This window comes from Girardinichthys multiradiatus, chromosome 15 (genome assembly GCF_021462225.1).
Source record: "Girardinichthys multiradiatus isolate DD_20200921_A chromosome 15, DD_fGirMul_XY1, whole genome shotgun sequence".
NCBI lineage: Eukaryota > Metazoa > Chordata > Actinopteri > Cyprinodontiformes > Goodeidae > Girardinichthys > Girardinichthys multiradiatus.
In genome coordinates, this window is record NC_061808.1 from 26,031,390 (window position 1) to 26,044,304 (window position 12,915).

At 40.4% G+C, this 12,915-nt stretch overlaps 1 protein-coding gene across 1 annotated transcript; it reads left to right on the top strand.

Moving 5' to 3' along the window:
• Positions 1-4,454: 4,454 nt before the first annotated feature.
• trib2 (tribbles pseudokinase 2) lies at positions 4,455-11,924 on the top strand. Its single transcript, XM_047388601.1, has 3 exons — positions 4,455-5,713; positions 7,239-7,531; positions 9,709-11,924. Exons 1-3 carry the CDS (start codon positions 5,444-5,446, stop codon positions 10,178-10,180), a joined length of 1,035 nt encoding a protein of 344 aa, XP_047244557.1. The 5' UTR covers positions 4,455-5,443; the 3' UTR covers positions 10,181-11,924.
• Positions 11,925-12,915: the final 991 nt, after the last annotated feature.

A 12,915-nucleotide genomic window follows, 5' to 3' on the forward strand; every position in this document is an offset into this window, starting at 1 on the left:
TTCTAAAACTAACGTACTAAACCTTCTGATATTGGTATGATGTCATTTCTTATGCAGTTTCAGGGTTTGGTCTGAGCCCCTTTACTTCAACTTTTAGATCTTTTGTTTTATTATTGTTCACAAATCATTTGTCTTATCCCCTCCTCATTACATTTTTCTAATTACTACCCATTTTTACAAAAGTCTTTCTTTTCTTTATTATTCTTTGTCATACCTTCTTTTTCTTTTACCCTTTGCCCAACTGCCTTGCTCACCCTCCCTGTACATCCAAATTTATCTCATATGACTACATTTCTCATTTGATGTTACCTACAGGGATTGGATGTGACAGCACTAAATGATTCTAGCTGATATCTGGGAGGGCAGACAAGCTGCTTTAACAGCAGGCATTTGGCCACTGGCTGAATGTAAAATTGGAGTCAACTGGTTCATCTGAGGGAGGCTTTGTTTTGTTTTTCTTTGAATGGGTCTTTGATTGCAAACAGCAAGATGAAGCTCTACTCAGAAACAAAAGAGATATTGAGTTGAGACAGTTTTCCCACAGTTTGTGATTAACACTTCCCAGGGAATTAGGGATATGACCCATCCTGTTGACCTCTTATTCAAGAGAAATCCTGTTTCAGTGGCACAGAGTTTACCAGGTAGTAATGGGGTCAGTATGGTGGTGTGTCTATGGACTTGATGAGCTTCAAAGGTTGCTCTCTAGTGCACATCCCTGATGTAAATAAGTCACACAGAGTATCACAGAATGAGTGCAAGAGGAATCTTTGCAGATTATTATTTTCAAATCATGCACAGCTGTGGTTTAGGCTTAACAGAATCCCCATTTGGGGTCAAAGCCAAGGCCAAATGCAGATAAGCAGCATCAGACTGAAATGTGCCACACTATACGAGGATCCAGTTTGTTCCATACTAGCTTGTAAGGTTTCCATAGTTGAGGAGCATGTTCTTATTGTTCTCTGCAGAATTTGTGAAGCGAAAGTGAAGCCATTGTAAAGTGAAGAGTGTTCCAGCATTGTAACAAAGAACAAAGTGGGTGGCTCACTGAGATTGTATCTCAGAACATACATACACATACGCTTGAAAAGCTTGTGGGTGCAGCCACATTCAGCAAAAGTGAGCCGTTGTTTTGAGATGAGAGGCTTCTATGTGAAAATTGCATTTCCATGCTGCGGGGGTCTATCTGGGCAGAGAGTGAGAAATGAAGGTAGAGAACAGTGCATGAGTGCACTGCCACTGTCTGTGAGCAGATGAATAGGGGTAAAATCAAACACTTCTATCAGTGTCTTGGGTCCAGCTGCAATCATTCCTCTAGCCTCCCTGGATTCCTACGCAGAATTGCACAGTTCTTCTGTCATACCTTGTGGTAATCTTGGATGAACAAGCAGGGAAAAGGAAAACTCCAATATTCTGTGAAACACATCCCAAAGCCATAACTGTGCACGTCAGCAATTTATTACCCCAGACACCTCAAAGCATCCAGTCCTTGGCCAGATGTTAATACATTCTAATAAAGGTTTATCAGTGATCTCTGAGTCCACAGCATGGTTGTATACATACATATACATGGATGTTTCTGGTCTAAAGAAGAGGTACGTATGCAGGAGGGGGAAGCACTGCTTCCCCCTCCTGAGGCGCCGGACGGTTTGCCAGAATCGCTTCGAGGCCAACCGGTAGTCCTTCTCCATGGCCTCACCGAACTCCTCCCAGGTCCAAGTTTGTGCCTCTGCCACCGCCCGGGCCTCAGGAGTCCCACAAGCCAACCACAGGCGATAGGACTCCTTCTTCAGCTTGACAGCGTCCCTTACTGCCGGTGTCCACCACCGGGTTCGGGGATTGCCGCCACAACAGGCACCGCAGACCTTACGGCCGCAGCTACGGGCAGCAGCATCGACAATAGATGTGGAGAACATGCTCCATTCGGACTCTATGTCTCCAACATCCCTCGGAATCTGGTCAAAGCTGTCCCGGAGGTGAGAGTTGAATACATCCCTGGCCGAGGGCTCTGCCAGACGTTCCCAGCAGACCCTCACTATGCGCTTGGGCCTGCCAAGTCTGTCCGGCTTTCTCCTCCTCCAGCGGATCCAACTCACCACCAGTTGGTGATCAGTGGACAGCTCAGCCCCTCTCTTCACCCGAGTGTCCAAAACATGCGGCATCAAAATGTATGTTTAAATATATTTTACCCCATTCTTTTTCTGTATATACTTGACAAAGCAGCTAAATATGCTAGTACGTACAGAGTCCATTTGTTATGTCATTCTCCCAATCTTTGAAAGACAGAGGAGAATCTATGGTGATTTTATCCCATTTAAAGTGTAAAAATGTATATTCCCACATGTTCTAATGAAGATTTGTTGACATGAAAGAAAACTTTTCCAGAAGTTGTCAACAAGAATACAAAAAGCCTCAAGGATTATAAGAGTACAAAATTAGTTAAAAGTATTTTACATTTTAATGGGCTGAATAAAATATATATATACAGTATATATACTGTATATATATATATATATATATACAGTATATATTGTGTTTAAGTAAATTACAAAAATCAGATATAGACAGATAGATAATCTTTATTTTCTTTGGCTCAAAGTATTATAGCAGTACAAATGTTGCCATGGTGTGGGAGGAATCCCCCCCCTTGAGTGACATTTGAGAAAGAAACTAATTTATAACACAGTATGTACAGTAGCTATGCTCTGTTCCACCAACGCTACATTTATATTCCTGGGGGTGTAGCCACAGTGCACAACTTTTTTGCCCCAAAACTTTATTAAACACCAAGTAACATTACAAAATGGCTTTTGCATGTAACAGTAGTATTAAAATATCCATAGTTATAAATCTCGATAAAAAAGCCAACAAAGTAACAATAAGAAAATTTAAAAGAAAATAGTAGAAAAAAAACTAAACAAGAGTGACATATTAATAAAGAAATTAGAAGAAGACAAGCAAAATAAAAAACAAGAAAACCCCACAAATATTAATTACAATAAGATTAAATTATTCCTTGAGGGTAGCAGGTTTTCCAAGGCATTTATAGTTGGGATTGTCCTGCCATCTAAAAGTGCAGTATATGTAAATGTTCATAGAAGTTAGTAGAACCTTAATGTTTGGTTTTTGATGTAAGTTATGATATTTACTATAAATTATAAACAGGTTAACAATGAACCATATGTTACCCAGTTCAATTTTTTTCTATACCAAACAAGATATTTCTGTTTGTAAAGTAAATGTTGATGTTCATCTTTCTAAGATGTTGCATAAATCTGTGTAATAGCAGTCTGAATCCGAGTTTCTTCATAATCCAAAGAAAACATGCATACTGGGTATATATATATATATATATATATATATAAGGTTTTCACAAGATAACAGTTATGGATCATTTTAAAAGAGACCTCCTTTACCTTGTTCTTCAGTATATTTTTTCATATTTAACCAAAACAGTCAGTCAGTCAGTCATTTTCTACCGCTTCTTCCATAGTGGGCCGCAGGGAAGCTGGTTCCTATCTCCAGCAGTCTACAGGCGAGAGGCGGGGTACACCCTGGACAGGTCGCCAGTCCATCGCAGGGCAACACACAAACAACCATGCTCAACCAAAACATTTTCAAGTTAATTTTTTCAAAATGGTTTGCCCAGTTAAATATCTCTTATGATATTTGTCTTTTTTTAACCTAAAAAATAGGCAGAAAGAATGAATATAAATGGTAATTGGGTCAATCTATGTTGCCAAATTGTCTTTAATTGTAGGTGGAGATGATAAAAGTTTCAATACAATGCTGAGAATGGCATCAAAAACAACAGCTTACTCTTTGGGTGGTACAGGAAACTGAAAATATGTTAAAAATTGTTACCATGATAATGATTATTGAGTAACTGATGGACAAAATATATTTTCAAACCAGTTTCTAAAGAAAAGTGTTGGAATTTTAGATGTAGTGCAGTTAATAAAAATGGTAAACCACCATTATTGTTAAAAACATGGAGGAGAATAGAATTACAAATGAATTTGGATGTTTTTGACATACTGAAATTTAAATGTAGTGTTTAGAGAAGAAAAATTAGGGGCTTCGATTCCTCCACTTTTCCTATTCAAATGACTTTTACTTCTTCAGATGAAGTAAAAAATTATTTTGTCAACATTTGTACAAACATGTTTGGAAACATCTAGAGTGAAAACGGGTATTCTAGTCTGGATAAACGTGTCTTTATAGGAATGTTGTAGCTATAATGTATCTTGTGGAGAGGATGTAATGGGAGGTAATTCACACTTGCTTAAGGTTAAGCGTGAGGTAAAATTTTAAGGTTCTGTCCTTTAAAAAGAGGACAGTCATCAGCAAGCTGGGAGATTACTATATGGTTTTTGATGTGAGTGTGACGTCAGGGGGCGGGTTAGCTGGCTCGTCTAAATGTGTGTGTGCGCGTGCGCGTGCATTCAAACCCTCCCTCCCCCTCCTTCTCGCAAAGCAGGAACGCAGCTCTCTCTCTCTAGAGTGTGTGCAGCTTCCCTCTGCACTGAATGAACTAGATTCCCGGCCACGTAAGAAGCACAGCGGTACCACGGGAGAGAGGATGTCCTGCTGAATCAAGGGATTGGCCTGGGAAAATCGGCCGTCCCTTCCTTCCTTCCACAAGCTTGCAGCAGCGTACACACGCAACAGACGACACATTTCTTCCATTGGATAAGTTCGAGCGGAGGATTGAAAGCGACGACCCTAGCACACAAAGAGCTTCAGCAGTCTCTCCGGATGGGGGCTTTCTCCTTATGACAATCACCGTGCATGGATGTGATCCCGGGGAACAAGGCCGTGCACTGACCTGGTACTCGTTAGCCAAGCAAGCTAACTAGTTAGCTCCGCACCTGCTTGCAAACCCCATACGAATTTCAGCAGCAATTATTAGCTCAGAAACTTGCTTAATTTGTTTGGCTGGTGTATTCTTTACATGCGACTGCAAGCTGTGTCCAATTTGTTGTTTCCGTTTTACGAAACGTGTCTTAGCATTTTACCGGCGAGATAAGCTAGCGGACCGTTGACTTGGCACCCTTCATTCATTTTAAAAGCTAACTTTTGGTAGCCTTTGTTTCAGCTTTTGTCTTGCATCCACGTTAAAGAAAACGGGACGTGGTTGCACAAGGCTTTCAGAGAGCTCTGGTTTTATAGTCAGGTACTTCACACAGACTTCATTTCATGAATGTGAAACAAAAGGGAGCAAATGAGCAGTGGACAAATTAAACCCTTTTTGAGTACAGTTTCTCGTCTGTTGACACAAAGCCAAAGCACGGTACTGTAAATTCAGATTATTTGGATTTTCTTCATACATATACGTCAGGAAAACATTTTAAACTATCGGTTGAGCTAGCGGTGCCCTAACCAGAGAAGAGGAGAAAACGGAGAAAACCTCGCTCTTTTCGTGGAGATTTCGCATCTATTCCTCATGAACATACAGAGGTCAAATCCAATCAACATTTCACGTTATGGGAGATCGCGACATAAATCGCACGACTTTGAAGAATTGTCTTGCATAAGGACTACAGATTCGAACCAGAGTTTCAGCCCAAACCTCGGGTCCCCCAGCCCACCGGAGACCCCGGACTCCTCGCACTGCATCTCCCGCATCGGGGACTACCTTTTGTTGGAGCCGCTGGAGGGAGACCACGTTTTCAGAGCCGCCCACCTGCACAGCGGGGACGAGCTCGTATGTAAGGTGAGTAGATCCTCAAAATAGGCAGCCTACATTTTTTTTCCTACACGCTTCAAACACATATTTCTCGTTTTTTTGTTTTTGAAAACTAATTTTATTGCACAAAGCGCAGAGAATACGTAGTACAATAATGCAGATTTGGGCTTTTGCTGGATGCATATTGCACCAAATCCTGCCACCTCAACTTTTAAATTATTGCTTGCATTGTAAAAAGAGAGCTGGCAGCCCAGCCTGATGGAAAAAGTGAATGGAGTGAGCTGTGTGGTTTGGATTGCATGATGTAACGTTGACAAAGGAGTGAGTAACCACGCACACACACTCCTGTTAGACCTCTTCTGGCATACCCGTAGCTTCTCCCTTTCACAGCACAATACTGTTAGCAGTACACCATCGAATGGATGTTTGGCATGTGAGCATTGTCATGTGCTCCACACTGCTCAAAATTCTCATAAGATTTGAATATTTAACGAGCTGATGAGTTTGGAGGGATAATACAGTTGTGCAGAGTTTTTTCTTTTTTGGCTCTTGACATGATCAGCAGGTCAAAAGCTGAAAAAGCAAGGGTTTTGTCCTACTCATTAAATGCATCAAGAATTCCCGCAATTTGTGGCCAATAAAGACATGAACAGATAACAGTCGATGCACGTTTTTGGGTTTAATGAAAATCTGGTTAGGGACATATGCTTTGATGCGTAAATCTAGTACTTTCTTCATTATTTGTTGGACTGTGAACCTCTGCTTCTATTGATGAACCTGTAGCACCTCCTTTATTATATTCCTTTGTAAAATAAAATTAGAATTTGCAGCTCAGACCTTAAAGAAAACTGGAAATCAGTACTTTTTTTTATTCTGGCTGCTGTTTTTTTTTTTTTTTTTACTCCAGCCAGTAACTACTGTCAGTATAAAATAAAACAGCTCCTTATGTCATTTGTGGCACATATTGACTTTCTCATATTTCTGATTATCATAGCCGTGATTCTTGTCCCTCTGCAGCATTTATCCCTTAAACGGCCTCTTCTGGGATGATTAATAGAAACAACAACCACCCTTGGACCCATAAAGCATGGCATATCCAGTAACCTGCCCCTTAGACTCGTGATAATGTTTCCTCTGCCATGAGAAATGAGTGACCTTTGGCGCTGGTTATGAGGTAACTGCTGTGTGTCTTCATCTGTACTGACCTCAATACAGCGACAATCAATCCCCCGCTTCCCGGATTGATCATTTTGATCATCGAATGCTGGGTACCATGGTAAGCCCAGCAGGGTGTACTTTGTATTAAGCAGTGGAGCCTTCTCACCTGAACTGGTTGTACTGAAAGTCAATTGGGGGTTGCTATGGAAACAAACAAGACACTGCAACCCCAACACAATAAAATGCACTATTATGATTCTTTCACTTTAGCCTTACTTCTAGCAAAAGGAAAAAAAAATAAGTCTGATGCTAATTTGAAGTTGTAATTCATCTCTACTTGTGCATCACTAAATATGCTGACAAAAGAAAACAAACGCTCCTGTCATATTTGTAGGTTTTTGACATCGGCCGATACCAGGAGTCGCTGGCGGCCTACTTCGCCCTGGGCCAGCATGAGCACATCAACCAAATCCTGGAGATTTTGCTCGGAGAAACGCGGGCCTACGTGTTCTTCGACAGGAGCCACGGCGACATGCACTCTTTTGTTCGCACCTGCAAGAAGCTGCGGGAAGACGAGGCAGCTAGGCTCTTCTATCAGATAGCTTCAGCCGTGGCACATTGCCATGACAACGGACTGGTCCTCCGTGACCTCAAATTGAGGAAGTTCGTCTTCAAAAATGAGGACAGGTAAGCTTCAGCAAACCTTGGCCTCTGAGTGTCTGCAGTAACTGAGCACTGTGGCTTTTTTCTCTGTCTTTCATCAGTCCACTTGGCATGGTGTTATGTCATATATTGGCTTAAACAGTGGATGGTGTAAGCTGAGTCAAATCAAGAGTAGCGTGGTGTTCCTAAATGCATTTGCCCCAGTACTTTGTGTGCGTATGGTTCATTAGTGGAAATATCTTATTTACTGTGCAAGTGAGCAGGTAATCATTAGCTTAACAGGATGCCTGCACTAACATTGGATTAAGAAGCACAGTCAGATAAGCTGCTAGGACCAGCTTTTGGATGGCATATGATCAATCAAATTGAGACTCCAGTCTACTGTAACAGTGAGCTGAACCTGACAATAACACATATTCTGACACCTGCTGGCAGCAATTACGAACTACAAAGATGGCATCTGTTGCTACAGCAACCCTAGAGCAGATTTTCATTAAGAGAAGTAAAAATAACTATTCAGAGTTGAGGCTTCACACTTTAACAATATCAGGCTGACTTCTTAGGTTATTGCTTTTAGCCACTGGTGCACTCTGCTTGTTGGCGTCTGAGAACGAGGTGTCAGTCTTTGGCACGTACTGTGGAAAAAGAAGTTGAGCTGCTTCATATACTTAGTAACAGGCCCAGTAACCTCCAGTGGTCCAGGACTGAGACTTGCACCCTATTTTAAATCATTAGTGTCGTTGTTTTTACGAGTGACCTCTCAGGGCAGAGTGTGGATGAATATATTCTGTATGGCCTGTCAAGACTTCCCTGTGTGATGAAAAAAGGCAAGACAAATAGGCTTTATGTTCTGAAATATGAAACTCTCATTTGGCTGAATCTCAAATCTGTTACTAAATGCCGTAGTGCAGAAGCGAATGAATGACTAGAAGCACAAGATGACCCTTGAGTTGGCTTTAGTTTGCTAAATTGATCATTTTTTTATCTTTATATACTTACGCTGGCTTTTCATAAATCAGCAGGCTTTTTAACGAGCTTATTAGGGATGGGCTGGTTTGAGTTTCTCACCGTATGCTTCAATTAAAAATACTGCTGTTTCATTGTAAAACGTAATGTATAAGCTTTTATTTAAAACAGAAAATTCTCCCTTTATTTCGATTTCTTTTTATATACGATTTAAGCATAATTAAGAAACCACTACATTTCATAGTAATTTATCATTGTTTAGTAGATTATTGTACTGTTTCACGATTCTGCCCTTCACATTGTAACACAAGCTGATGTTAGCCGAGCTGTATTCAGATAAAGCCTGCAGTCCTGAAGCTAGATTCCCCACAATAGCTGACTGGGAATATTAGACAGCAGAGGTTATTGTTCTAGTAAGCAAGTGCAATGTGTAGTAGCCTTAATTCAGCCAGTTAACATGCAGTGTGAAGCAATAGGTGGGAGAAGGGCAGTACTGCATTGCTCTGGGCTCCACGTGTGATTCAGTGATTAATCTGGGTTTAATCCTTCTTATTGTGTGTTTAAGCCTTTGAAGGCACAGTGATAGGTTTTCCTATTCTGACAATGAGCAAGGAGCAATTAAATTAAACATGGTTCTGAATATCACTGAGGAGGAATGGATGTCTGACTCAGGAAAACACAGCAAAGATCCTTATTTGAATGCTACGCTCTGTAGCATAATAATGGAATAATTATGCTATGGATCAAGGGCTAATGTTAAATGTTTTTACCATGTGTTGCACAGGTTTTTATGTCTAAGCTAGTGTTTCTTGGTTTTCCCAGTAGATGGAATGACACAGCTATTGTGTTGTATATTGGTTTTGGTTTATGAACACATGCAGACTGCAGCATCTTAAGTTATTGTTATCAGGACACGTAGGGATATCACAGTCATGAGGGGCTTGGAATACAAATCTGGGACAGGGGAGCAGAAGTAAAAAAGCTTGGGGTTTTTATTTATTTATGTAGAGGCATTTTAATAAGCCTCCAATACAGTTCTTTTCTTTACTTTAGTGAGATGTCATGGAGCTTAAGGACTTGTATGTCTCAACTACTTCACCTATAAAAAAAATTCTTATAGTTTTTACGGTTTAATTGCCTTGAACAAATGATTCTCTAACTTTCTTGTTACACATCTGCTGATCTTTTTGTTTAGCAATGGACTCATTGTGTTTTTGTTTCTCCTTCGATTGCAGAAGCCTTGTTAAACTGGAGAGCCTTGAGGACTCTTATATCCTTGCTGGTCTTGACGATTCCCTGTCAGACAAACATGGCTGCCCGGCCTACGTCAGTCCGGAGATCCTCAACGCCAACGGCAGCTATTCGGGCAAGGCAGCAGACGTCTGGAGTCTGGGTGTCATGCTTTACACCATTCTCGTGGGGCGCTACCCTTTCCACGACGTCGAGCCAGGATCTCTGTTCAGCAAGATCCGCAGGGGCCACTTCAACATCCCCGAGACGCTGACTCCGAAGGCCAAGTGCTTGATCCGCTCTGTATTGCGTCGGGAGCCAGCGGAGCGCCTCACCTCCCGGGAGATCCTGGATCACCCTTGGTTCGCCTCCTCTGGGGTGCTGGGGGGGTTACAGGTGCACAGTAGAGGGGAGAGGGAGCAGGAGCAGATGGTGCCTGAGGTGAACATGGAAGAGGAGCTGGAGCTCTTTAGCTGAACTATCACCAAGCACAAAACAGATGACACCGCCACGGTCGGCTCGCCACTTCATCAGCAGAGCCAAAAGAAAAAAAACAGTAGTTTAGAGATAAATAGATGAATTTGTTACTCATAATAAAGGTGTTTCCATCCTGTTTTCCTTTTCCACCACTTCATGGAAAACCTTGAGCTTGGCATGACAAATGGCATCTATACATCATCTGGTGAAGCTCTCCCCATTTGGGATGTTGCTGCCAGACATGCAAGTTGCAAACAATGTAGCAATTTTTCTTAAATGTGTTTTGGTTTAATGTGGTGCTCATACGAAGTTGATGCACTTACCATTTTTGACACTATTAAACGCATGAAAGGACATATGAAGACGGTAAACCAAGGACAACCATACTAAACGAACTGCAGCACCACACCTTTTCCTACAGATTTTGCGTTTTTTGCGTTGTCATGGCTGTTGCTGGTTATAGAGCAAGGCCACAGACCCAGAGTTGGAAAGGGCAACCACACGTTTTGTTGCTTAGCCGATACAACTGAGTTGGGACCACTGGGAAACAGAGCTGTCTGTCTTTTTGTCATCATTACTCAAAAAAAAATGTCTGACCTCAGTTTTGTTTTATGGTTAGGTTTAGTGTATCTCAATTTTGCAATACTGACAATTCTGACAGTCACTAATCTCCTTGGTGGCCTTTTTTCAGTTATGACTCTGTCTCTTAAGCTTCAATCATATTCTCATTTTCTGTATACCATCATTTATTGCTTTTGTTTCTAAGCTATTCTAATCTGTTCCTGCTGCTTTAATATCTTACCTTAAACCCTTTCATCCATTTTCCATGTAATCATCCCAACATGGCATCAAGCACTTGGTGTGTTAAGTTAACGGACACTTCCACCTTCTTAAAATTAGCTTCCTTTTATTTAAATTTCAGTTGTAGAAGCGATAACGTAATGTTTATTTAAATTGTAACAGCTATAAAAAAAATATATAAATGAATATAAATATATATTTAAAAACTACATAGCAGGGTATTTCTTTACCAAGAGATTCCTTTTTCATGTATGATGTAGGCAATATTTTGACACAGGACAGGTGTAAAGAGAAAATGCGTCTGTCTAAAGTTTTAGTAAAGCAAAACACCATCTATGCCAGTATTCCTGTGCCCCCAACAGGCAATGCCACCCAGCCTCTCCTTGATTTCTTTTGGAGGAAAAAAAACCCCTAGAAATGGGATCTTTAGTAGTGGTATTGCTATTCCATGTTCACTCCATGACCTCATGTTAGTTTTCCTACTGCCTGTGTAGGTTCTGTGAAAGGATCATGCTCAGATTGGGTAGCAGTGGACATGTTTTGTCGTATCTCAATGTTACTTGAATTTGTGTTTTTTAACCTAGTCAGTGGCATGTGCTCCATGAATGATATAGCCTGCCTAGTGAGGGTAAGGGTGGGTTGGGGTGAGGAGGATGTTTTCTTTTCAAGAAAAGCTATTAAACAGGAAAAAAAAAATCTTAATTTACTACTTTTCTGAGTTGCTTTTCAGTTAAAATACGGCTATAACTTTGTTTCTGTAGACTGAGTTATCTTTTATTTAAGTTGGTGCTGATTTTGGTGCTAATGTTTAGTTCTTTTGTTTTCGTTCCTTGGCGGGTGGGGTGGTGCATGGTGGGATATCTGCCTCAGATGTTCAGATTGTATTGTAACAGATTCTGGTGTTTTGTCCAAATTTATTCAGTAAATAAATTGTGAAATGATATTTGACTTTTGTTTTTCTTTCATGGAAAATAAAAATAATTTTTAGTCTAGAATGTTGCTTGCAAAAATGCTCACCTTTGCCTTCTTTTACCAGCTGCTGAATTATGAAAAATGAGTTTAATTGAAGATGTAGAAGGATTTATTTCTAAAGCTACTTGCCAGACTTTTCTGTAACATCAATCAAACATACTCTAGATATAGTTGGTCTCCTAAAATATTTCATGGACAGTTTCTCTATTTACCATTGTATCTGTTGGAAAACTTTACTTTGTCAAGTTTGAATGTACCCTCCCAAAAACAAGCTTCCATGTGCAAGTTCCTCTGGTGACATCACATAAGGAAACATCTTCTTTGACGTCCTTTTGAGTATGTCCAGTTATACTTTTTTTTTTTTTGTGTGTTTTAAAAAGTCACATTTGGAGAAAAATACATAAAATTCAGGTATATGTACAATAAAACACATGGGCATGGTTTGTGTAGAAGGCCGGGCCAGACTGCAATAGAACCCAGATGCTTAGAATCTGTCAAAGGTTGCTTGTTCTTCATGTTTACTAAGGGTGAGTTCGATTTGTCGTAGAGGTCAGAATTATATTGTACCTGATTTGGAACAGAAATCCTCCACAATCTTTTTGCTAAGTCACTGGGTATTGTGATGATGTGCATCCTGAGTTTTGTCAACATGTGAACAGAGCAGAAGGCTAACATTCTGTCACTTAAAGGCGTGCAAAGAGCTATTCAACTAGAATCCAGCTGACTGCCAAGTGCCTTCACTAATGTGAAATTGTGTGCTACTCTGACCTCTAGTGGTATCATAAAAACACTGAAAGAGGCCACATTTCACTGCATTCAACAGTATCTTTGATTTAAAAGAAACAGATGACATTTATATTGTTGGAGTTTTGTACGTTCAGAATGTGACATCAGAACTGCATAAAATCATTGGCTTTTTATTGTTATTGTTTAGAAAGAATTATTTAGTACACAAAAGTAAA

Bases quoted from the DNA above. Each gene is read 5' to 3' on its own strand.
- trib2 (XM_047388601.1), top strand. From the start codon at position 5,444: ATGAACATACAGAGGTCAAATCCAATCAACATTTCACGTTATGGGAGA. The intron at 5,714-7,238 runs GTGAGTAGATCC...TCATATTTGTAG, and splicing joins GGGACGAGCTCGTATGTAAG to GTTTTTGACATCGGCCGATA. The intron at 7,532-9,708 runs GTAAGCTTCAGC...CTTCGATTGCAG, and splicing joins GTCTTCAAAAATGAGGACAG to AAGCCTTGTTAAACTGGAGA.